Below are 24633 nucleotides of genomic sequence, written 5' to 3'. Positions count from 1 at the left end.
GGCGTACCTTCGTTGAAGGTTGTGCATCAGGCCTGGCAAGCCGGTACGTAAAAATCAACTGCCAATCATTAGCGGAACAGAGTTCCACTGTGGCGACCCCTAACCGGGAAAAGCCGAAAGACACCGTTAAGTGTAGAACATAACTAGTCATTATTGTATTTTTCATGCTTATTCAATGTTAACCTGCTTTTTTATGTAATGTGTTACTAAATATTATGTTACTTCTAATGTTATTTATCAGAGGTTTTCTCCCTGCGCTTCCACTGAAAATGAGTACCTCTGACCTAGTAAGACTTTTCCAGTCAACAAATGTCAATAACTAAATAAATTATGTTACTAGAAGAACAGATTAACATGGAGTCATCAGCATATGGCATGAGGGATGCTTGACATTTGTCGGAGTGTAGGTTGATGGTAAATATGTTGAAAAGCAGTGGCCCCAGTATGGAACTGTGGGGAACACCTTTTTTGATGGTTTGGAAGTATGAGTAAGAATTAATCCATTTAGCAGACTAGAGCCTATTGGAAAGAAAGCTGGAGAACAAGTTGATGAAATTATTGGAAAGGCCAGTTGAGTTGAGAGTTGTTTTAGAAGAAGACTATGGATAACAGTATCAAAGGCCTTGGACAGATCCAGAAACACAGCATAAACCAGTTGATCTTTGTCTCTTGCTAGGGTAATAATGTTGGTGAAGTTTAAGAGAACTGTGGTAGTGCTATGCCCTGGTCTGAAACTATGTTGTGTGGGGGTGAGGAGGTTGTTAGTTTGTAAATGAATCATTAATTGATTATGAATGTGCATTTTTCAAGAGTTTTCAAAAGAGGGGAGAGAATGGCAATGGGTCTAAAGTTGGATATATCATTAGAGTTACCTCCCTTGTGAAGTGGGATGATGTAAGATTTATTTTCCATAAGGCTGGGACATGTAATTCCTAAATAGATCTATTTATGAAGAATGGATATTGTAAAGGAAATTGAGCTGGATGCTATTGTTAAAAAATCACCAGGAATTCTGTCTGGAAACAAGTGTACCTGGTTTAATGTGTTTGAAGTATTTTGTGATTGTTATGATAGATACCTGTTGAATGGAGAAAGAGTGAGTATTAATAGAAATGGAAATGTAAGGTGAGACTGAGTGGGATGTGGTCAGATTACTATAGGAAGCTGATGTGTTTTGAGTATTGTTGTGAAGCATTTTAGCGATGCTAGAGATAAAGAAATCATAGAAGGCATTAGCTGTTTCTTCAGGGGAAGAGTTGTGATTGGGGTTTGATTGTCCATTTGATCCAGGATGTAGTATTTTAGAAGTGGTGAGCCCAGCTTTATCTAGAATTTTGTAGCATCTGTTCTGCAAATTGGAGTGGTAAAGTTTCTTGTCAAGTTTTGTGTGGCATTTGGCTTTATTTAATAAGTATTTATATTGTGGAAAAATGTTTTCTGTTTTTATTATTGAACCATGCCTTCCAGGCTTTATCTCTATTCCTCTTTAATTTCCTGGTAGTAGGAGTGAGCCAAGGAGCAGGGTTGTTTTGCACTCTTTTAAGCCTGGGCGTGGGGCTGTTTAGCAGTTCCATAAATATGTTATTAAAATAGTCAGCAGCATCGTCTAGTGGCAGTACTTTTAGGATGCTCCAGTTGTTAGTTTGTAGTGAGGTGCAGGTCAGTGTTGTTCCTGTTGTAAGAGAATTTATATGCATGTTCCTTGGCAGAAGTATGACATTCTCTTGTGGCATACATAGGCAGATGGTCACTAAGTGTGCCAGCTAAGGTGCAGTGGTAGGTTATATTGTTAGGGTGACTTGTTATTAACCAGTCCATTTTTCAGGTTGATTCTAGAAGGATCATTGAAAAGTTGGGAGAAATTGTACAGGTTTATGCTAGAAGTCATTATCTCAGAGGTGAGATCTGACCAGTTGATGTTAACATTGCCTATTATAATTGTCTCTGTGTGTACATTATCAGGTAACCAGGATAGGATGTCCTCCAATGTGATGATATTGTCTTCAGGTGGGATATAAAGGGCCGCCACACTTTTTTTGTCTGCTTTTAGTTTTAGGTTACTTAGAAGTAGTTCAGCATTGAGGAAGGGTGGTATGTGAGATATGAACGGTGACAGGTTTATGCTACTATGGCACATTATTTCTACTCTTTCTGCTTTTATTGTTTAATCTGTCAGCTCTAAGGATGTTAAAGCTGTGAGGTGTGAGTATTTCTGTGCTACTGATATTTGGTTTTAGCCAAGATTCTGTTATTGCTAACAAGTAAGGGAGTGAGATTTTATCCATGCATGTAGTTCTAGAATTTTGTCTATAATGCTTCCAATGTTTATGTGGAATAGATTGAGTTTCTTGTTGCAATTTCTCATTTTGTTGGGAGAGGAGTTTCATTTTTGAGGCAGGACTGATTTATTATTTGTGGAGTAACTTGATACCTTAGAGGTTCCAAGGTTAGGATTAATGTCACCTGCTAGCAGTAAATTCAGTAGTACACTTATATGTGTTGTTTTAGTTTTTGTGGTGATGGAACCTTTGAACCTTTTTTAGAGGTATGGAGTATTTTAGGTTTAATAAGGTTAGTGCAGTGATTTTTATAAAGTGCAGACCTATCTTGAACATGATGGCTGAAGGAGTTGCATTGTAAACATGTATCTTTTGGTAACAGGTAAAGTAGTCAGGATTTGTGTTTGGTAAAATGTAGAGCATGTTAATATTATGAGTATGAGGAAGGTAAGAGTGAGACACACTGTCATGGTGGGGAGTGTTGAGTTAAGGGTATGGGATGTTTTAAAGGAGAACATCTTTAGGTGAAGAGTATAGAACAGGTATTGCCAGTTATAGTGATAAGGAGCCATAAGATGATGTTATTGGTTGCTTAGGTGTTTGTGGAGGAAGTTGTTGTGGATTGGCAATATAGTTTTACAGATGGGTAAAAGTATTTGTCAGTTATAGTAACTTGGTGATGTAAGAGGTTATTATTAGGTAGGTACATTTTGATGGAAGGAAGTTGTAGACAGGTAGTATGTTTGTGAAGGTGGGACTACGGTGAGAAATAAATTTAGAGGATGTGGGGATGGGTGGGATAGGGGGGTAGGTGTCTAACATATGAGTTTCAATTTGAATGCCTAAATGTGTTACAGAGATGTCTTTCACTTTATATAAGAATTAAGGATTTTCAATCTTAATCTGAAATAGTTCTGAATCCAAAATAATCAGATTTAAATTCCAGGAATATTGTTGTACTTTGCAGACACTAAGTTTACTCTGTGAAGGCATGTATATAAATTGGGCAAAGTTTCTTCAGTGATTATCAAGTTATCCAGTGTGACACACTTCATTTCTAATTATCTTACAGGACTTTGACTTCTCTTCCTTTTGTGGAGGAGGTTTGTCCTTCCCCAAGACTCTTGGCTCATGGTGACATAAATCCTGGGATATATTTCAGCATGTTGGTGAAACTGATACTACACAAAGCATATTTGTCTAATTTCTATTGTATCTTTGTAAAGCATTCATACAAGCTATTGCCTGATTTTTGCAGTGAATATTATTCTGTGTAAATATTATTGTTTCATCAAAATAAATTTTGTATAATTTTAGCGGAAACTTCCATCCCAGTTGAATCGTTATGTTTCCTGTGATCCTCAGTATAAAAGGGTATGCAATGCTGTTTGCCAGGCTGTGGCTGGAGTCCATAGCGATGTCATTGCTGCTGCTATTAAGGTATGCTACATTCTAAGTTTTAGTAACAGTAACAGCTGGTTGTCTTGATCCTAGCAGTGTTTGTTTGCTTGGTTAACCTACATTAATAGCAGTGTTACATGTTACCATACCATAATTTGTCGATGTGTTTCACCAGGTTTCTTGATGAAGGTTCTTTTTGTCTGTTTGTTTGTTAGAATGCTTAGCTTCAAATATGATTGTTATGATAAGCCTTAAAAGTTTAATTAAGCTCTCTAAAACACTGCACTTACCCTTTGAGCACTTCTGCTGCAGTTGAACTGTCCAGTGTGCCTTATTGCCTTTGTATTGAGAAGCAGAGGCAACAGTTATGGAACTTCTATCTGTTATTATTGCCTTTGAGAATCTGTGTGCTGAGAGTAGCCAAAGACTTCATGAGGAATGGCACTCATCTATATACTGGAACTTGTGTACTGTGCCATATGATCTGTTTCTAGTTGTGTACTTTCTTCATGCTGTAATCACAGTGCCCCATATAATATACCCTCTGTACTTTACCCGGAGTTCTGTGCCCCCTTTACAGCACAACTACTGCTTATTTTGCCCCTTACATTGTGTCCTCGGTACTTTGCCACATGTAATGTGCCCTATTATTTATTGATCCAAACTTTACAGAAAAGATAATTTTTTAAATTTTTATTTATATTACAGTAGTGACCGTCGAACCCATCAGACGAATATAGTCAAGGGGTAGATGATGAGGTCAGCTCGTATGACATTTGCTTGCTTGCAATGATTTGGTAAGGGAACTGGATTATACTGAAGAACTTTTTCTAGTTTGGGTTTGGCATAATGGTTAAGGTGTTTGCCTTACAAACACAAGGTGCAGGGTTTGATTTTCAAATGGGATAATTGGCTAGGCTTAAAATGCCCCACAAGGGGAGTTAGCCTAGTACTGACTGACTGGCCTATAGAATGGGGATACCCTGATTCCTTGATCAAAGACCTCAAGAGTGAAGTGTTAAAAGGGGGGTACAAAATTTCTTCCTCTTTTGGGTAGGCAGTTGATCCAGTTTGGATGCATTGGACCAGTTAGAGTGCCCTGGATACAAAGATGAGGTGGTTGGGGCGAAGGCTGAAGCCAACTATAATAGGTCCCTTATCTTGAAATACAAGAGTGATACACTCAATATTCAGAAAAGTATCACTAAATATTGGGGTCTGTTTACTAAAATGCCTAATGGTTTTACCTGCTTTTTTCCAAAGCACCCTTATACACCTATAAAAGAGCTCTTAATATTAAAAATCTTGTTGAAAAAGGGACCAGTGAGAATGTATTCACCGGCAACCATGTTCTAAAAGGCACATACAAATGCAATATGTGCCACCAGTGCACACATATGGCACATTGTGGAGAATTATTTCTCCACAGTATAGGGGAAACTTTAATGGAGGACGGGAATTTCAGTTGTTCCACCAAAAGGGTTGTGTACTTAGTTTTTTGCTCAGCGTGCTTCTCCTATTATGTGGGGAAGACTGAACATGCCCTCAAAAACAAAGTGTACCAGCATATGTATGAGGTCAGGAAAAAGAATAAAACTAATGCCCTCTACAGACATTCAATTAGGTGTGCTCAGAGTAGATTTTTATTTCAGTTATTAGAAAAAGTAGATCCTAACTCCCCATGGGGGCAATGGGAAACATTATTGGAATATCTGGAACTGGTCTGGCAGTTACTCATCAATGCCAATGTTCCACCAGGTCTGAATGACCAGATCTGCCAAGCTCTGGTTCTGAAAATGAGAGCAGCAAAGCTGTAAGAGTGATTCAAGTGATGTTGTTGTTGTGATTTACTGTGTTTCTAGATTTGTAATAGGATTCTCATTTAATAGGATTTTAGGATAATGCACTTTTCTAAAAAATATGCTAGGTTATATGTTTATATATTTATATATTTTTACAAAATTTAATATAACATCCTTGACTATTTTGGACAAGATAGGATTCTTAAACTGTATTTTTTTAATTCATGTGATAAATTGTATCCAATATAATTAAAATAGTGGTCTGTCACTTTAGGTTTTTTAGAGGGAAAGTAACAGGAAGTGATGTAAAAAATCTGCTTTAATGAACTACTTTGGATTCTGTATAAATACTGGTTTTAGAAGTGCATCTGTTGGGTTCAGGCGCCTAGGCAGCGAGACATTTCCCTGTGGTACATTTGACTGGGGACACATGCTTGAAGTGACATTCAGCTGCAGAGAAATATGGCTGTTTGCAAATTCCCTGTGGGCAAAGAGAAGCATATTCTGCCATGCCCACAACTTCAGTAACCAAATGCACAGGGGGAAAACAATGTCCATGGTCCCCAAGGAAATGTGAGACAGCAGGCAATATGGCAGGCATCAGCAGCAGGCTGGCCAGAGGGCATGTCAGTGACAGTAAAAATACAGTGCACAATGGGCAGTGCCTTTATAATAGGAGTGTGTGGACCACTACCCCCTTCACAGTGTCTAGGGAACATTACCTAAAACACATACTGGAGCATAAATGTGACTACAGTAGTCTGCAGGATTTCCTCCATGCTGTAGCACACTTCTACATGTTGTAGTTACATAAGTATGTACTGTACACTGAGCACAACACTCTTTAATTATTTTGCCACCACTCATTTGGTTATTAAAGCTGTGAGCATGGCAGGGTGTGCTTCTCTTTGCCCACAGGGAATTTGCAAACAGCCATATTTCTCTGCAGCTGAATGTCACTTCAGCCATGTGTCCCCAGTCAAATGTACCACATGGAAATATCTCGCTGCCTAGGCGCCTGAACCCGCATCTGTTATTCTGAAGAAGTCTTAAGATGGAAGCAGTTAATGACTGTAATAAAATTTTGGTTTACTTTTTCCTCTTGGTGCTCTGTTATGTCCTTGGGTACCATAGCAGAGGCATTTCTTTGTGGTTACTAGTTTTGTTGTGCTTCTGCATTAAGCCAACTTTCTTTGGTTATTAGCCCCATTATGTGTTTCCTGAAAGATATGCTTTATATACTGTACCATGTGCACTCTATCCCGTGTACTATGTCCTTTGTAATATGCTATGTGTACTGTGCCACATGGAGTGTCCCCTGTGGGCTATACTCTTTGTAGATTGTTCTATGTACTATTTGCTGTGATCTGATTATTGTGTCATTCTGGTGTGGCCTGTGTATTTTACTATGTGCACTGATTGATGTACTATGGTCTGTGTGTTGTGACAGTTATGTTGTATGTAATGTAGCCATTGGAATGTGCGCTGTGCTATACCATTTATAGTGTACATATGGTGTACTTCATGAGTGTGTAATGTGATCTGTATATTACACCTGTGCTGTGCATTTTCCTGTGTATGACTTTTTTAAACAAAAAAACATTGCTATTGAATTTATCATGTATGACATGGGGGGGGGTCTATATTAGAACATCGACTTTTTAAAGCATCAAATAATCTAATATCGACCCCTATTCAGTGAACACTGACAATATCGAACATGCAGAACAGCAAATTTTTTCCCAGGGAAATAATTTGCTGTTCCGACACACATACACACAACACAAACACACCAAACAAACAGCAATCCACACACATGCACCTAAGCTCCTACATCTAACCCTACACTAAACTGTACAAACGCCACTAGTTATACGCTTACCTTAACCCAAACCCTAACCCTAAGGTCCGTCACTATCGCACACTCACCTCACCCGCGCCCTAACCCTAACTCACCTACCCCGCCCTAACCCTCATGTCCACACAATCGCACACTTACCTGACCCACACCCTAGCCCTAACTCACCTACCCCGTGCCCTAAACTCACGTCCACACAATCGCACACTTACCTGATCCTGACCCTGTAACTTTCCACCATAGATGCTATACATAGCGAATCCACAGGAACGGCCAACCAAAATCCTTCCCTAGGAAGAAATTCGGTGTTCCGCAGCTTTGCTATTTTCAGCGTTCGCTGAATAGGGGTCGATATTAGAACATTCGAAGTTGTGAAACTTCGATGTTCTAATATAGACCCATGACATAGGCAATCATAAATTTATATAAATGAAAATAGTCCATATTAACATAGTTACAGTTACAAACATTATACATCACATATAAACTTCTATATAAACATTGTCAGTTGAACATTACATAACTCATTCAATTCCTGTCTTTCCTTAAACCTCATTGATCTTCCAAAACATTATTCTGCAAGTATTGTTCCCATAATTCACATGCATGTATTGTTCCTGCCCTTTTCTAACGATCCCACTTCCATTTCTTTTATCTCTGTTACTATATTCAATACTTCTAATATGGTTGGTTTAGATTTTGATTTCCATTTTCTAGAATTAAATACAGCAAAGAATATATAGGCAACTCAGATCCTGTATCACAGCTCAAAACAAAAAAGTAATTTCCTTAGTTACACCAATTATTTCCTGACAGACTAGTCTGCAGGGAATATTTAAAGTCTGCCAACTCATTACACACCCAAGGAATATGTTCCTAGTTTTCTGTTTCTTCCCCTTCACACCTGCAGCATTTGCAATCTACCTGAGGAAAAATTCTTTGGCGTCTGCTTGAGGTATAAAATACCTATGCAAACACTTCCAAGCAAAAGTCCTAAATCTTCTAGGCTTTGTTGCATATTTGGGAGCCATACATATATCTTCCCTTTGTTTCTTTGTGAATTACTTATCCAGTCTCTCTTCCCAATCCTTTCTAACTTCCTCTGATTGATTCCTATAGTTATAATGCAGTTTTCATCTGTGTACGTTGACCCCAAATAAGTGTGCCATGTACAGTATGTCTTTTGTAATGTGTGCATACTGTGCCCTGTATACTATGCCCCACGTGCTGTGCTCTTTATAGTCTGTCAGTGTAGTGTGGCTGAGTTACTTTTGATGGAGCTCTCTGCTGTTGTTCTGCTGATTTTCCTGGAAACTTCTGGCATGAATTTAAGATTTAAAGGTGATGGGAGGGAGAGAGTAGCGCATTCGTCAGACAATGTTGCAGTAATACTTCAAAGGTCAAGTAACAAGTGCTTTATGATTCTGGCATTGGGGCACATGCGAATGCTTTATATTACTGAGAGACGGTAACTATGATCAGAGAAGTTGTAGCACTGTAGTTTGATGCATGGCTTGGGTGGGAGTGGTTTTCAAGTATGCTTAAAGTGGTAGAATGCATTATGGTAGCATATTTACTCCTAGGCAAAGATTTTAATCCATAAATATCTTACCAGAAACCATGAAGAATACTAGTAGCAATTATTACTTTTGTCAGCAGGACTTTTGGAGTGTCATTCTTCATTTGTTTTTGTCAAGTAGATTGTTAGGGAGTGGGAATGAGGGACCAGACTGTTTTTTTTTTTTTTAATTTCTGAATGTTGTTTTTTACTTGCTGTACTGCAGGTGCAGCTTAATTATATAATGTGTTGAACAGTGGAATGCTCTGCAGTTTTTACTTTCCACACTGTATTTTTTGTCAGCATGGGAGGACATGGAGAACAAACCACATTGCTAAGGGTTTTTTGTACCTGTCCCCTCTAGGCTTTCAAATACTGACTAAAACATTGCCCTCCCCAATAGAGCCTTTTTAGGCAATGCCAAATTAACAGACCTTCCAACATAAAGTCTACCAAAGGAAGTCTAAAGGTGTTATTGTGCAATACCAGAAGCATAAACAAGAAGATCCACTCCCTACAAGCTCTGTTTACCTTGGAGAGTGCAGACATGTGCAGTTACTGAAACATAGTTTAAAGCTGCAGAGAGTACCACAGCAATGTAAGGCTTTAGTACCTTCCACACATTTAGACCAGCAAATGCTCAAACAGGGGCTAAATATGGAGTTTTCTCAATCTGCATTAGTAACAAGCATACTTCTAGATTGGAGACTTCCAAGATGGCTGCACACTGAGTAACAGCTTGACTCTAGCTCTCCCAGTGTGAAAAAAGAAATTCAAAAGAAAAGACCAGTAGACTTTTGTGTGTATGGGTAAATTTCAGTATCTGGCTAGCAAGTTTACTGCCTGGATGCCAGTAAAAAAAAGAAATACAGAGCACCTGGAAAAAAATCTGCTACAAAAAGCGAGGAAGAAACAGTGACTGGAGAAAGTTCTGCAACCTCCAAAAATGACTTCCATTAACCTACAGGAAGATATAAGACAACTGCACGTAGACCTCATTAAAATAAAGAAAACACTGGTGGAGTATATCAACACAAACACCAAAAGGTTGGAAAAAAATGGAAGAAGCTTTAAACACATATTCAGATGAGGTGATAACACTGCAAAAATCAGAGGTTGAAATGAAGAAAAGGATTACTGAAAATGAGACAGCTCAGGAAGAGATGTTTCAAAAAATAATAGAATTAGAGGACAGAGCACATAGAGAAAACCTGAGATTTAACGCTATACCAGCGTAGGTGGAAGGAACAGCCTACATTAATTTTATGAAAGCACAAATAATCAACTAGACTGGTATTCCACAGCAGGATTTCTTAATTGAAACGTCGCATCATGTGTATGCTCCAAACCTGGCTATGAGAAAGCAAACCTAGACCTTTAATAGTAAATATGCAATCCTACCAGCAGAAGGAGTTCATTCTGACAAACCTGTGATAGAAGGACAAAATACTAAAAGTGTGAGTGTTTGTTAAGAATGATTACTCATTGCACACCAGGCAGAAGAGGAGTAAATTCATTCCACTATTCAGGGAATGTCGAGATGCAGGTGTGAGATTCAGACTGCTGTACCCACCTGTCTTCAAGGTGTTCTTCCCTGGAGGGACAAAATCATTGTTTGATGAAGTACATGCTAAGGAGGAAATACAAAAGTTTGTCCAACAAAAGGTGAGCTGTGAAACAGGAGATTCTGCTTCTTGTTCCCCTAGTAATAAAAACCACAGAAAGACTATACCTGTGAAACCTTTTCCACTGTTTCAATGGAAGATGTTGGAGAGAAAGAAGGGAGCATGACGGTCAATTAGAAGAATCAAGAGTACATTGAAAATGAAGCAGAGACAGTATTTGGGAGGTGGAGATGAACAGTAATAAAACCAGTAACTTATTGTGGGATTGCAATACAGTAATTATATTTATGAAATATGACAGAACAAGAAAATCTCAAAATATTGGACTTTTTCAGAATTTGTTGGACTTGTGGGAGAGTCTAAAGTATATGCCCTACTACATGTCATTAATGCTTGGAAAAATGCTTTGGGAGGGGAAGAGAGTGGAGAAAGTTAACTATAAGTAAAGAAAAAAAAATTCATAATGGTACTATTTTTCTGGTGTATGGTTTTCTTTTTGTGCTATAAAATAAAGTTTCATCAGTTACTTTTAAGTATAATGGGGATTGTAAATAGGTGCTGCTGTTCTTTTTTTTTTCTTCCTTTCTTTCTTTCTCCCTGTTCAGTTTTAAGATATGTAAGCATTGCATTGTAAAAAAAAGCATGCTTAAAGAAAAAAGAATGTGTTTTTTCTCATTCTTGTATGGGGGAGTGACTGGATTAAGGACCTTAGATTGATTTAGTAACAAGTTTTAAGACAAAGCAAGTACATGAAAAATAATATTAAATATTATGATTTTTTTTTCTAGCAAATAAATGTGTACTTAGTAGCAGTTTTGTATCTGGTTCTAATGTCTCCATGGTAACAATCTGATAAAGAGAAATTGGTTACAGTCTGGTGGCATAGCTCTCAACCTTCCATCTCTGAAATGAGGAACACTAGCCCTCATAATGTGGAACAAATGGGCAAAATGTGGAACACATAATAACAGCTTACTAACACCTTCAGCTCATACAATGACTGAAATATGCTGGTTTTACTCCTACAAAAGATCTAATAATTAATTAATATGATTGTTTTTTATTTACCATGGATATCAGTTAAAAAATTCCTAACAGTGAATGTGTGACAGAGCCTTTCAATGTGGAACTTTGAGTAACATGAACTTTTTAATATCCCCAAATGAGGTGCATTCCTCATAATGAGGTACACTTGAGAGGTAAGTCTGGTGGAGAGTGATTGGCTGGGGGAAAAAGAAAAGAGAAACTGGCTAGGAGATAATGTTCTCTGAACGCATTCAGGGGTTCTTCCAGCTGGGAGAGCTATAAAGATAAGATAAAACTAGTTAGCACTTAGAGGAAGCACAGGCTGCATACCTCTCAACCTGGAAACATCAAAAATCTGGACAAGGCCAATGAAAAATAGGTACGAATTTGTATGCTGATTAACATAAAATTTGCATACAAAATTACGTAACCCTGCCCACTCCAACGGAATTGTGGGATACCAACTTTCAAATGCAAACTGAAGAATAGACAACCAAAATATGGCACCAGAATCCCCTTGCAGCCATTCCAGTGTCCCATTACCTGGCTAATTCGCCACATTTACTATAAACACTAATGCGTGCATGCATACTGCTTTACTCCTACAATGATTATTTGGATTTTATTTTTACATTTTATAGCACAATCTACAAACACTAATAGATACCTGCTAATCAAAGCAATACTGTCTCACAATGAAAATAGACTTGGCATTAAAACTTGTCTACCCTTGAAACTCACATTCATTGAAACAGCATTGAAACCCACACCACATCAAAGAAAATGCATCTGGCCAGTGGTGGATAAAGATTACCTTTGGGCTGTTTTCAAATCATAGGCCCCTTGCACAGAAAACAAGAAACATACATGCGTTCTTTGATACACCTTCCTGAATATTAAATTATATTCCTTGTATAATACAGCACACTTGTTAGACTTAAGTTAGAGCTCATTTTAAATTTATTGTTTGAACATTTTTCGAGTACGCAATGAAACAAAATACACAAACCAATAATGACAAAACTGCTCAATTCAGAACATTTCCATCACAAAAGTCTACTTACACATACACACACACACACACACACACACACACACACACACACACACAAAATCGGATTTTAAATTTATCATTTGAACATTTTTCTATTAGGCAATGAAACAAAATGCATGAACCAATAATGACAAAACTGCCCATTTCAGGACATTTCCATCATAAAAGTCTACTTCCATCATAAAAGTCTACTTACACACACACATGCACACACAATATATATATATATATATATATATATATATATATATATATATATATATATATATATATATATGTATATATATATATATATAATGACAGTAGTGTAAGCCATAGGCATTTTGCACAGCTTCTCGCACTTATTTTCAATTTCATTTTTTTTGGCGAGGGGCCAGAAACCAGGGACACATTTTAAACATTGCTTGTATAATTTTGGAAAGTTGCTAGAATATGTTGTGTTACCACCATGCATTTCACTGCCAAGTCTTAAAACCAGGACACTGTGCACTACAGTCAGAGCAATGTACTACGATGTCAAATCAGCAGTTTCCTGAAAGACAGGAAGACTGAAACTTAAATGGCTATCATTTAGTGAATTCAGTTCTCACTTCTCACCATAGCTCTCAACCTCTTAGCACAAAAAAACGTGGACAAAGCCAATAATGGGGGGGATACAGAATTCAGTTCTCACTTCTCACTATAGCTCTCAACTTCTTAGCACAAAAAAAAACTGGCAAAGCCAATAATGGGGGAATACAGCTCCAAAACAGGAACAGATTTCAAATATTGATCTTATAAACTTATAAAATTGCTAGAATAAAAGGTTTTGTGTTACCATTTATACACAAGCACACATGCGCGTGCACACACCACACACACACACACACACACACACACACACACACACACACACACACACACACATACCAGTTTGTTCACTAAATACCTTAAGCTTAAAGATAACTGAAAATGGCAACTCCATTCACTATAAAATAGCTTAAGATCAGTTGTTCAGATAACAAAAGAAAAAAAAAAGAAAAAAATACCTCCAGTCAGGAAAACTGTAGGAACTTCCCAAAATAACACAAGTCAAAGTAAAAAACATAAAGAAGCTCCAACAACCAAGGTGGTCAGAATAAAAGCAGTTTTAATCTACACAGTAAGCACTTTCATACACAAGGTTCTTCTTCAGACTGAATAAAAAAGCATCATACAATTTAAGTTAACTTGATAAATAACTGTTTACTACGCTTGCAGCAGCAGTCCAGTCGCCAAACGAGAAGAATAAAAATAAATACCTAGCCTAGCTCTGCAGTACCATACCCATGCTGCAGCAGTCATTTCCTTCCTGCTCAAAGATACTTTCAAACAGTAGCAGCAGCGAGCTCAATTCTGACATGTGATGATGTTAGCTCAAAAAATGAAAGAAAAAATGTAAAAAAAAGCTTTGAAAATTTGCAAATGAAGGGGTGCTGCTCAGCAATCATGGCACCCCATTATGTGGACCCCAAACCTCAGTAAAAAATGAGTAATTCTGTACAGTTGGGATGTATGACAAGCTGAACTATGTGTCTTAGCATGGATAACCTTTCTTTTAGGTTAATTCAAGTCTATGAGTGTGGTTGTCAGTTTGGGATATTTGTTCCTATTAGGAGGGTAAAACTTCAATATTTGAAGATGTACATAGTTTTATGTGTTAGTATTAAATAAATAGGTTTTAGGGGGTATGGAGGCTTGTTTGGTTGGTTTTTTTGAGGGCTTTCAATAAAACAAAAAGTTTTATAAGATGTCACATAGGCTGAAATGGCTATAGCAAGAAACGACTGCATAAAAGTTCAACCTGCCAAACAGTGTATGCATGTAACACAAAAGCAGGAACTAGACATTTAACAAAAAATGTGTTATACATAAAAGGTGGGACTAATAACTTTTTAATACAGCTTTCTGTAATGTCTTTAAATGTCAATAGTCTCTCAGATTAATACAAAAAGAAGGAATAGTGAACTATATTAAAAATGTAGAGTGCAAATAACTATGTTACAATAGACACACTTGGAAAGAACTGAACATGTGAATTTGATAAAGAAAGGTTTTCGGGATGGTTATTCAGTGGAATATCTGGGTCAAAGAAAAATAGTACTTATATTAATTGCAAGAGGAGCTGCAATAGTGATAGAAGAGGATAAAAAGGTAATGGCAGATGTGTAGTGCTAAAGGGGCAAAGGAAGAGGTTTACACTGGCATGTATTTACATTCTACCTAAAACAGCTATAATAGAGTTTAAGAAAATTATTGGAGAAATAATCAGTTTTCAACAAGGAATATTACTTATAGGTGGGGACTAGAGTTTGATTTTCAGCAGTGATGATGTGTCTGGGGGGGCTAGACGGGTAAGTATAACAAAGGAGGGTAGATTTTTGAAAAACTTTATGAAAATATTTGGCATGGAAGACGTGAATTCAGTAATAAGAGCATGGAGTGTGTTTACTTATTTCCCAAGATATAAAAACTGGGCAAGACTGGACAGAAGTCACATTTCACAGGAACATGTGCATTTACTTGAAGGTCTTGACATGCACCCAATAACTATTTGAGATTGTGCGCCAATAATAACTAAAATAAAAACACAGGGTAATGAAATAATAATGAGACACTGGTGCTTTCCCACCTAACAGTTGAAAAGAGAGGAATTTAAGAAATTGTGAATGGAGATTATTCACGAGCTATTAGAGACCATATAAATTACTTATGAAAATGTAGCTAGGGAGTGGGATAAAATTAAGGTTGATTTTAAAACGGTAGAAAAAAAGAAAGGGAGCTATGACTAAGAAGTAACAAGAATTATTTAGAGGGACTGACAGATGTTAACATATTGCAGAATGGGAGAATCTTACAGAACAAGAAGAGGATCAACTACAGAATGCTAGGCAGAAAATAAGAGATTAGGTTGATAATATACAAAAGTTTAGAAAGATTGCTGTTAAGCAACTGTTTTTTGATAATAACACTATAGCATAAAAACGTTTAGCACAATGACTCAGGTAACAGAAAGTAGGAAGAGCTGTCACCAGCTTTAGGGAACCAATAACAAGCAAGATAACAAGAGATACTGTAGAGGTATTAGAAGTATTTCAGAAGTTCTGTGAAAATCTGTGTAAAGCAGAGAAATATGGAAATCAGTAAGAGATAAAAATGGGGGGAGGGGTGGCCAAGATGCAGACATGTTGACAGCATCTTTAATTAGCTCTGCTATCAAAGAGATATTTTTGACAGAAAATTTCAAAAAACGGACTTTGTAGACTTATTATATTCACTAAGTTACTTCTAATAATATCATTGGAAGTCTACATAGGAATTTGTTTGTTTGTTTGTTTGTGTCTTTCGGCTTTTCCCGGTTAGGGGTTGCCACAGCGGAACTCCGGTCCGCTAATGATTGGCAGTAGAGTTTTACATGCTGGCTTGCCGGGCCTAACGCACAACCTTCAACAAAGGAACGCCCATTCACGCATGTCGCCACACAGAAGATGCTCAACGTCTAACTGTGAGGCGACAACGCTACCTCAGCACCACCACCGCAGTCTTATTTTAATTTAAATAATCGTTTTTTTCTGTCAAAAAATAAGCAGAAAGGGCACTAACTTCTAGTCAAAATGAGTTATACCTTGCAAGACCAGACAATGAAAATGGAACTGCAGTCTTTAATAACTACTATACAGGACTTATTTTTAAAATTTGACAATATGGTCAATAAATTTAACTTTTTTTTAAGAGAAATGCATAAAGCAGATAGAACAATTACAAGAACTAATGGTACAAGAAAAGTCTGAAATTGCTGATATGGAAGAAACACTGAATGATATGGAGGGTAGACTTACAGAGCAAGAACTTCGGCTTGATTTTCTCTCTAAACAAAATACTTCATTACTAAACAAAATAGATGACCTAGAAAATAGGTCCATAAGAAATAACATGTATATATGGACTATCAGAAAGGACAGAAGGAGATAACAATGGTGAATTTCCTTAATACTTGGCTATCAAATGTTTTAAATCTGCTAGAATCTCTTTCATATGATATAGAAAGAGCCCACACATCTTTAAAAGTTCCTTCACCATCTAATAAACTAAAGAAGAATCTGAGGTTAGTAATAGTCAGGTTCTTTTTATCTCAGGATAAAGAAATAATTCTTAAAACAGAATGGTCAAACTCACCAGTTAAGTTCAAACACAATATAATACGATTTGACAACAATTATTCAGCAGAAGTAATAACTAAGAGAAAATAATGTTTGCCTTTGATAAAGGAACTGAAAAAAGACAGCATAAAGTTCACTTACTGTTTCCTGCAAGACTAAAAATTTTCTTTACTGAATGTCCCAAAACTTTTGACACATTGGAAGCTGCTGTGTCTTTATCAACCAACAAAACTTTAGATAAAAATAGAAGAAATGGACTGAATTAGTTTTTCATTAAAGCATCAAGCAGAAAGAAGTGAATGGAGTACAAAAGATAATAAGAAAAAACTAATGGACAAATAAAAGTCAAATCTTGTTTTTTTGTATCTGTGCTATTAGGTAAAGCCAATCTTAATCAGATGCATTTACTTCTTAGTAAAATGTCAAATCTATAAAGCAACCTGGAATATAAGGCAAGCATGGTGAGTTGTAGTCAAAGAAATCAACCTCAAAGGAAACAAGATAAAACATTTTATTCTTGTACAGTTATTTACATTTTTAATGTACTCAAACCAAAAATGAAAATCCCTCGTCATTGAATTGCACGGTACCAAAATAACAAAACAAAACAAACTATAGATGTACTGAAGCAGAAACACGACTGGAGTACAACACTTTAAAACATTTTTTTTTAAATTAACTCCCACCAGAGAACAGCTCAAATAATAAATGGACTCATTTAAAACCAAAGACTTTAATATGAGATAAGCGCTTTCGCAAGCAATGTTTGCTACATCAGATCATAATCACACAAACAACCATCACAGAATAAATACAAACTCCATTAAACTAGTATTATGACAGCAACGAATGAATCATGTAAGCATTTCTGGCTACTAAGCAACTAACAACCTGACAAATCACTCTAGACCCTCCCATTCAAGTAAGCTCATTTCATTCCTATGATCAAAAGGAACATCATACAAATATACATCTACAATGAAACCTTAAAAGCTAAACTATATATAAAAAGTATATGTATTTATTTATTTTTATTTATTTATTTTACATTTGCTAACTGGGAAAATCCAGCTGGACCAGTTCCATTTTCAGTGGATACCCAGAGAGAAAAGCTCCACAATTAACATATAGTAAAGTAGTTATGACACAGGTAATACAGCATGAGAAACAGGTTAATTGTAAGTACACACGCACAAATATTGTTTACAGTGGTTCAACTGTGATTGGTAAAGAACCTATACTTTGATAAAGCGTAACATATAAAGTACAACTGACCTGACAGAGAAAATGCTATTCTTTAAATAACAGTTACATACAATTTGTGTTTAACATTTGCTTCTATTAACGAACAGAGAAGGAAAAATAATATAATCTGAGCATCCAGATTTTAAGGAGGAAAGTTAGATCAATGAGAAAGTGAGAGCCTAGAGTTAGAGTAGTAAAGAGAAAGGAGAAGAAAGTCAGATGAGACTGTCGTGTAATACATGGGCGGATCCGGGTTTTCCTGAGATGTCGTTTGAGTAGTTTTTTTAAATTGTGTGTTTGTTGTAGTAGTGGTTATATTAGTGGGCAGGTTATTCCATTTTTTTGCTATGGTATGGGAGTATAGGGCTTTGCCTGCAGTATTGTTGGCAGTTGTAGTATTGAGGAGAGGTTTATAAGATGAGCGAAGAGGGCGACTGGTAGAATAAAGAGTTAGCAGCTATTTTAGTGCTGGGGTTTTCTGTGGTAGTTTATGATGTTAAAGGCACAGGCGAGTTGTTGGTAGGTCAGTAATATATATATATATATATATATATATATATATATATATATATATGGGTTCCATACACTAGATCGAATTTTCACTAATTCAAAATAGTGCATGGTATGCTCACTGCAGCGAAAGTGCACTTAATCAAAAGTGCACTTACGCGAAGTTCAGTACAATGAACAGGTGTTTTACTGAACTTCCGTGCAGTACTCACGGACCTTAGGGTTAGGGCATGGGTCATAGTAAGGGGATAGCCCGTAGGGCTCACTCATCTAGTACGGGCTATCCCCTTACTATGACCTGTGCCCTAACCCTAAGGTCCGTGATGACTGCAGCGCAGTGAAGGACATAGCAATGTCCTCCACTATGGTGCGATAGTCACGAACCTTAGGGTTAGGGCATAGGTTAGGATAAGGGGATAGCTTTACTAACTATCCCCTTACCCTAACCTGTGCCCTAACCCTAAGGTCCGTGACTATCACACCATAGTGGAGGACATGACATAGCTTGTTTTTTATGTCCTCCACTGTACTGCGGTGTTTTTGGTGAAGTGCACTTACGCAAAAATTCACTTTTGTTAACGTGAACTTTCGCAGAAGTGAGGCTTCCTATTACAAGTTCGAAGTAGTGAACTTTCGTTCTTGTAATAGGAATCCATATATATATATATATATATATATATATATATAAAAATGTAGAAAAATATATAAAGAAGAATATTTAAAGGATCACAATAAAATGTGTTCCATGAAATCAAGATACCATTACCTCCTAAGTCTTCACTCTATCAGGACTCTTTTGATGGACACATAGTCATTCAAACCTAAGCTTTCATGTGCCCTCAACTTCAAGATCCAATACAGTTCTACTTATTCCGGAATGTTGACAGTGTCCACTTTCCTCACACTTTCATGAATGGCTCCAAAACTAAGAACCTGAACTCGTGTCTGTTGCCCTTATCATTCATGTGATTAGCAACGGCACTATAGTTCAGGCCCTTGCGAGCACAATACAGATGGTCCCTTATCCATTCACATAGGTGTCTGTCTTGCCTACGTAAAATGACCTACATGACATACAGCGAGCTAAGTACATTGAATTATTAGTGATACAATCAGCTTGCGCCCTAACCTCATATTCCCTGTCACCTTGACGGTGAATAAAAAATTTGGACTCATTAACGAAGGCAGAAAATGAACACCCATTACATCTTTTAGTACCTGACACCTCTCTATATATTCTCAAATCCCCATCACTCTTAGGATAACAAAGTCTATGCCTCAGAGACTTCTTATTCTTGTACCTAAACTTCGGTTTAGGTCCTACCAACATGGCTATAACATGGTCCACCTGTAAAACATACCAGTGGTTATGTATAATATTTGTAAGTTCCTGGTCATCACTGGAATGTCAGGCTAAAAATCATCTTCTGCCGATGGCCACTAGGCTTTTTATGGAGTGAGAATGGAGAAGAAAAATGATTTCTCCATAGTACTCCTAACCTCCCTAACCGAGTCCTGAACTTCTAGTATATCAGATTCCTTATGGCCTCTCACTAAAAATTCTTTCTTAACCTGCTCTAACCCTTTGTCAAAATCTTCATTTCTGCCAATTAGCCTACTAGTTCTCAGTACCTGTCCCCTCAGTACACTGTGAAAAACATGCTTAGGGTGCATACTAGTGCAGTGTATGTAGGTTGGACAGAAACATTCTTTCCTGTATAGCCTGTTAATAGAACCCTCCTACAGCATCCCTAAGTACCTGTACATCCAAAAACTCAATCCCGGTGGTTGAATAAATCACTGTAAACTTCAAAAAACTACTACTGGCATTTAAGTAATTCACAAATGCTAAAAGCTGTGTCTCATCTCCCATCCAAAGCAAGAACAAATCGTCTACAAAACAAAGATAAAAATACAAAAGATCCCTTTGTAACAGGGGTCCTCACACATGTTCCTCCTCCCCAGTCCACTGTGACCAAATTGGCATAGCTTTAGGCACAGAAAGTGCCCATAGGTACGCCTGAGGTCTGTCTATAATATACTCCATCAAATACAGATACATTGTATTCCAGGACCAGTTCCAATAAATAGCAAATAAAATCTATTTTCTGTGAATCATAGGTACTTTTATGAGTTAGAACTCTTCTCACCATCTCTATCCCCTCAAAGTTAGGGATAACTGTAAACAAAGAGATTATATCAAGCGTAACCAGATATTAGATGTAGGGTACAATGTTTCTCTTGAAAAAGAAATAGAGGCCATGTAAGAACTGTTTACTGCCATGTAACACTGATGTATATTGTTCTAGCACTGGTCTTAATTGCTTTTCTACATAAATTGATACAGGGTCTGTAAGCCACCCACCTCCCACCACTATGGGTCTAAAAGGTGAGTAGAGAGAGTCCTTATGAACTTTCAGCATCCCATTCAAACTAGGTATAAGTGGATTCTCAACTGAGAAATACTGAAAAAGTTCTTTCACCATAAGTCCAATATTTAGACATTCACACAAAGACTTTACTAACTCATCTTTCACATGCTCAATAACATTCACATCAGTCACCCTATATGTATGCTCATTTTGCAGCATTCCTTTGATAGTGTTTAAGTAGTAAGCCCTGTCCATTATCGCCACAAAGCCACCCTTGTCTGCAGGCCTGATAGCAATACTTGAGTTCTGTTGCAGCGCTGAGACCACTCTCCTTTCCTCAAAGGTGAAGTTCTCAAACACATTCCTCCTATGTCCATTACTCAATAACTTATAGATCTCTTCCTCACATAAGCAGGTAAAGACCTTAGGACACGGTGGCTCTGGGGTGTGTAGGCACTAGGTTTCCTAAAAAGTATGCCATCATAGTGAGATAAGTTTCAGGGTTACATTGCTTACAAACAGTCCCAGGTCCACTATAGTGTCAAACACTTCCACCTGTTGGGTTGGTATGACTAATAAACCTCTGTTCAAGACATTAATCTCAGCATCCGTTAACTGTCTAGCTGAGATATTCCAAACTAGATTTAATCGTTTTGATTCCACATCTTCTTGAGAGTTCGAGTACTCCCTTTCTGAAAGGACTGTTTCCTCTTTACCCTCTCACGATTCTCTGATGTGTCTAAATAATTCTTCCTGCTCTTGCAGAATGATAATGGCAGTTGGGAAAAAAAACTGTTCTGTATTCAAGGGCATTACCTTTCTACAAACAACTGGTTCTGGCTCCGCCCTCTTAGAATTATCCAGTGAAATTTCATCCAGCAATTGACCATCATTAGGAGTACTATATATTGGCTTGGTACAGGGAGAGGCTGACAACTCACCACTCTCTTCATGTAAAGAAGTCACTCAAGGCAATGGAACCTCCTTAGCATTATTTGGGAGAATTAGAGACACTCCCCTTTCCTATGATTGAGCAGTTATTCCGGATGGGAGTGTCTCATTGACCTTGGAGTCATGCACTGTAATTTTAGAATCCAGGTTTATTCTATTCTCCTTAGGCCACGTAACAAAAAAAATATATTATCAAACTTCTTCAAGTCTCTCTGTATCTTCTTCTTCTTTTGTTGTAATAACTTAGATTTATAGAGGTAAACCTGATCAATAACTTTGCTAATCTGAAGTTCAGCTAAATCACTACAGGTTATATAGTTTCATAGTTTCATAGTAGTGTACTAGGCTATCTGCCTGGGGGCATTTATAAGCCTAGCCAACAGTGATGTGGCTTTACGCCACCCCATACTATATAGTTGCGCCTCTCTAGTAGTGACACATGTGGGACCCCATTATTTAGTAAACTATACCTCTGTCTAGTAGTGACACTGAGGTCACTCCCGGGGTAAACCTGCGATCTCCCATCCATGCATCGAGATTTTTCTTGAACAGTGCCAATGAAGGGCTCTGTCTCACATGAACTGGGATTTTGTTCCAGAGTATGGGTAACCTCTGTGTTATGAATCTATCCCTCCAGCATGTCCTATTCATATTTGTGCAGAGGTTGAAATCTTTAGCTCGTGTGGTTCTGGTGGATTTGGATTTTTTGAGATGGAGCATGCCCATCAATTCCTGGTTGGACATGGCCCTGTATGTTAGGCACAAATCACCTCTGAGCAGGCGGTATGCTACTGAATAGAGCTGGAGTTTCTTTAATCTAGCTGGATAAGGCACATGTTTGAGACCTATGATCCTCTTTGTGAGGTACTTCTGGGGTCTTTCCAGTTGTTGCATGTGCCGGGTGAGATACATCCCAAATGGAGCATTATATTCAATCATGGGCCTGACAAGGGAGGAATATAGAGGTACAATGACCTCTTTTGATCTGGATGAGAATCCCTTCATGATGAGATGGGCAAGGTAGAATGTCTTTCTGACCACTTTGGCAACATGGTTGTCAAAGGAGAGGTCACTATCGACTTGAGTCCCCAGGTCTCTGATTACTTCTTCCGTATTCAGTGGGTTATTGTCTACATGATAATTTGTGGGTACTTTGTTTTTCCCAAAGGGGATGACTATGCATTTTTTGGCGTTAAGTTTGAGGCCATGATTCCGGCACCAGTTGTCCGTTTCAGTGAGACCTTTCTGTAGGATGTGTGTGTCGGCAGGTGAATCAACTATGGCACCCAGTTTGCAGTCATCTGCAAACTTTGTCAGCCATAATCCTTCCATATTTGCTTTCACATCTGAGAAGTAAATGCCGAATAGGAGTGGACCCAAGACTGAGCCCTGTGGGACACCACTTGTGACTGGTTTTGAGTCTGACATGGCTCCAGCAATTTTAACCTTATGGGTTCTGTTTTTAGCCAGTTTGCTACCCATCTTGTGACATATGGATTTACATTTAGGCTGCTGAGCTTGTCAATGATGCCAGAGTGTGGTATCGTGTCAAAGGCCTTAGCCAAGTCCAAATAGGCAGTGTGGACAGCCTTGCCCTCATCGATGGCACTAGTGACTGTCTCAAAGAAGTCAACCAGGTTTAAGAGGCAGGATCTGCCTTTTACAAAACCGAACTGTGTGGGATCAAGGGTCTGCAGATCCCCAATGTCGCCATTTATGAGTTCCATGATGATTCTTTCCATAGCCTTACAGATCAGGCTGGTCAAACTTATGGGGCGGTAGTTACCTGGGTCAGTAGAATTTCCCCCTTTGTGGAGTGGGACCACTGTTGCTGTGTGCCAGTGTTCAGGTACATATCCTGTAGTGAGGCTAAGATTGAATAGAGTTCTTAGGGCGGGTTTAGTTCATCTTGAGTTCACGTAACACGCAACCGGGATACCATCGGGTCCCATAGATGCTGTGTTTTTGCCTTGTTGAGTGCTGATTTCACCTGTGTGTCTGTGATGACAGGTAGGTTACATTCAGCAGGGATAATTACTTCATCTTTAGGGGTGAGGGAGGGAGAAATTTGCACTGAACCTATCTGCCAGAATGTTGGCAATGTCAGTAGGGTCAGTGAATTTTTGTCATTGTGTACTAGCTCAGAGCATATCTGAGAATTTCCTCCCAAGGTTCTGACATAATTGAAGAAGGCTTTGTGATTGTCTTTGGTATCCTTGGCAATCTTTTTCTCAAAGTTTGCTTTAGATGTTTTTATGAGAGAACGTAGTTTTTACTTGTGCTGATCAGGAAGCCTTTCCCTTGTGGGATTTGGCTTTATCCTGCAGTAGCTTCCTTCTTTTGTTGTACAGTTTGTTTATAGCCGGGTCCACCAAACCGGCGTTTCCCTTGGTGGAGAGGGTCTTGGTTTTAGTTGGGATTGCTTGATCCATGCATTCTTGGAGCTGTCCGTAGAAGGCTTTTGTGAAGGATTCAGCATTTTGGGATGTGATTTCCATTAACCCAGTAGGCTTAAAGGATATCATTTCTGACTTGAGGAGCACAAAGTCAGCTTTTGAAAAGTTTTTCACTGTAGTCTTTTGTTCTGGGGTGGGGTGGGATATGTACATCCAACGTGATCAGTTTATGGTCAGATCTTACCAGTGAGGAGTTTATATCCGGTGGAGCATTTGGACCCCATGTTTGTGATAATCAGGTCAAGTATATTATCTCTCCTCGTAGGGGAAGTGACCAGTTGCTCCATAGCATTTGAGTTTATGAATTCCAGGAATCTT

At 37.9% G+C, this 24633-nt stretch overlaps 1 protein-coding gene across 1 annotated transcript in view; it reads left to right on the top strand.

The window, feature by feature from the left end:
• The window catches only part of LOC122812984 (E3 ubiquitin-protein ligase rnf213-alpha-like), a 1982151-nt gene that overhangs the window by 1476480 nt on the left and 481038 nt on the right, over positions 1–24633 (top strand). The window contains 1 exon segment of the mRNA XM_044085079.1: positions 3597–3719. Coding sequence (XP_043941014.1) covers positions 3597–3719 — 123 coding nt within the window.

The sequence above is a fragment of the Protopterus annectens genome, chromosome 10.part0 (genome assembly GCF_019279795.1).
Source record: "Protopterus annectens isolate FY-2018-M chromosome 10.part0, PAN1.0, whole genome shotgun sequence".
Classification (NCBI taxonomy): domain Eukaryota; kingdom Metazoa; phylum Chordata; order Ceratodontiformes; family Protopteridae; genus Protopterus; species Protopterus annectens.
This window is presented reverse-complemented; position numbering and strand designations above follow the sequence as displayed.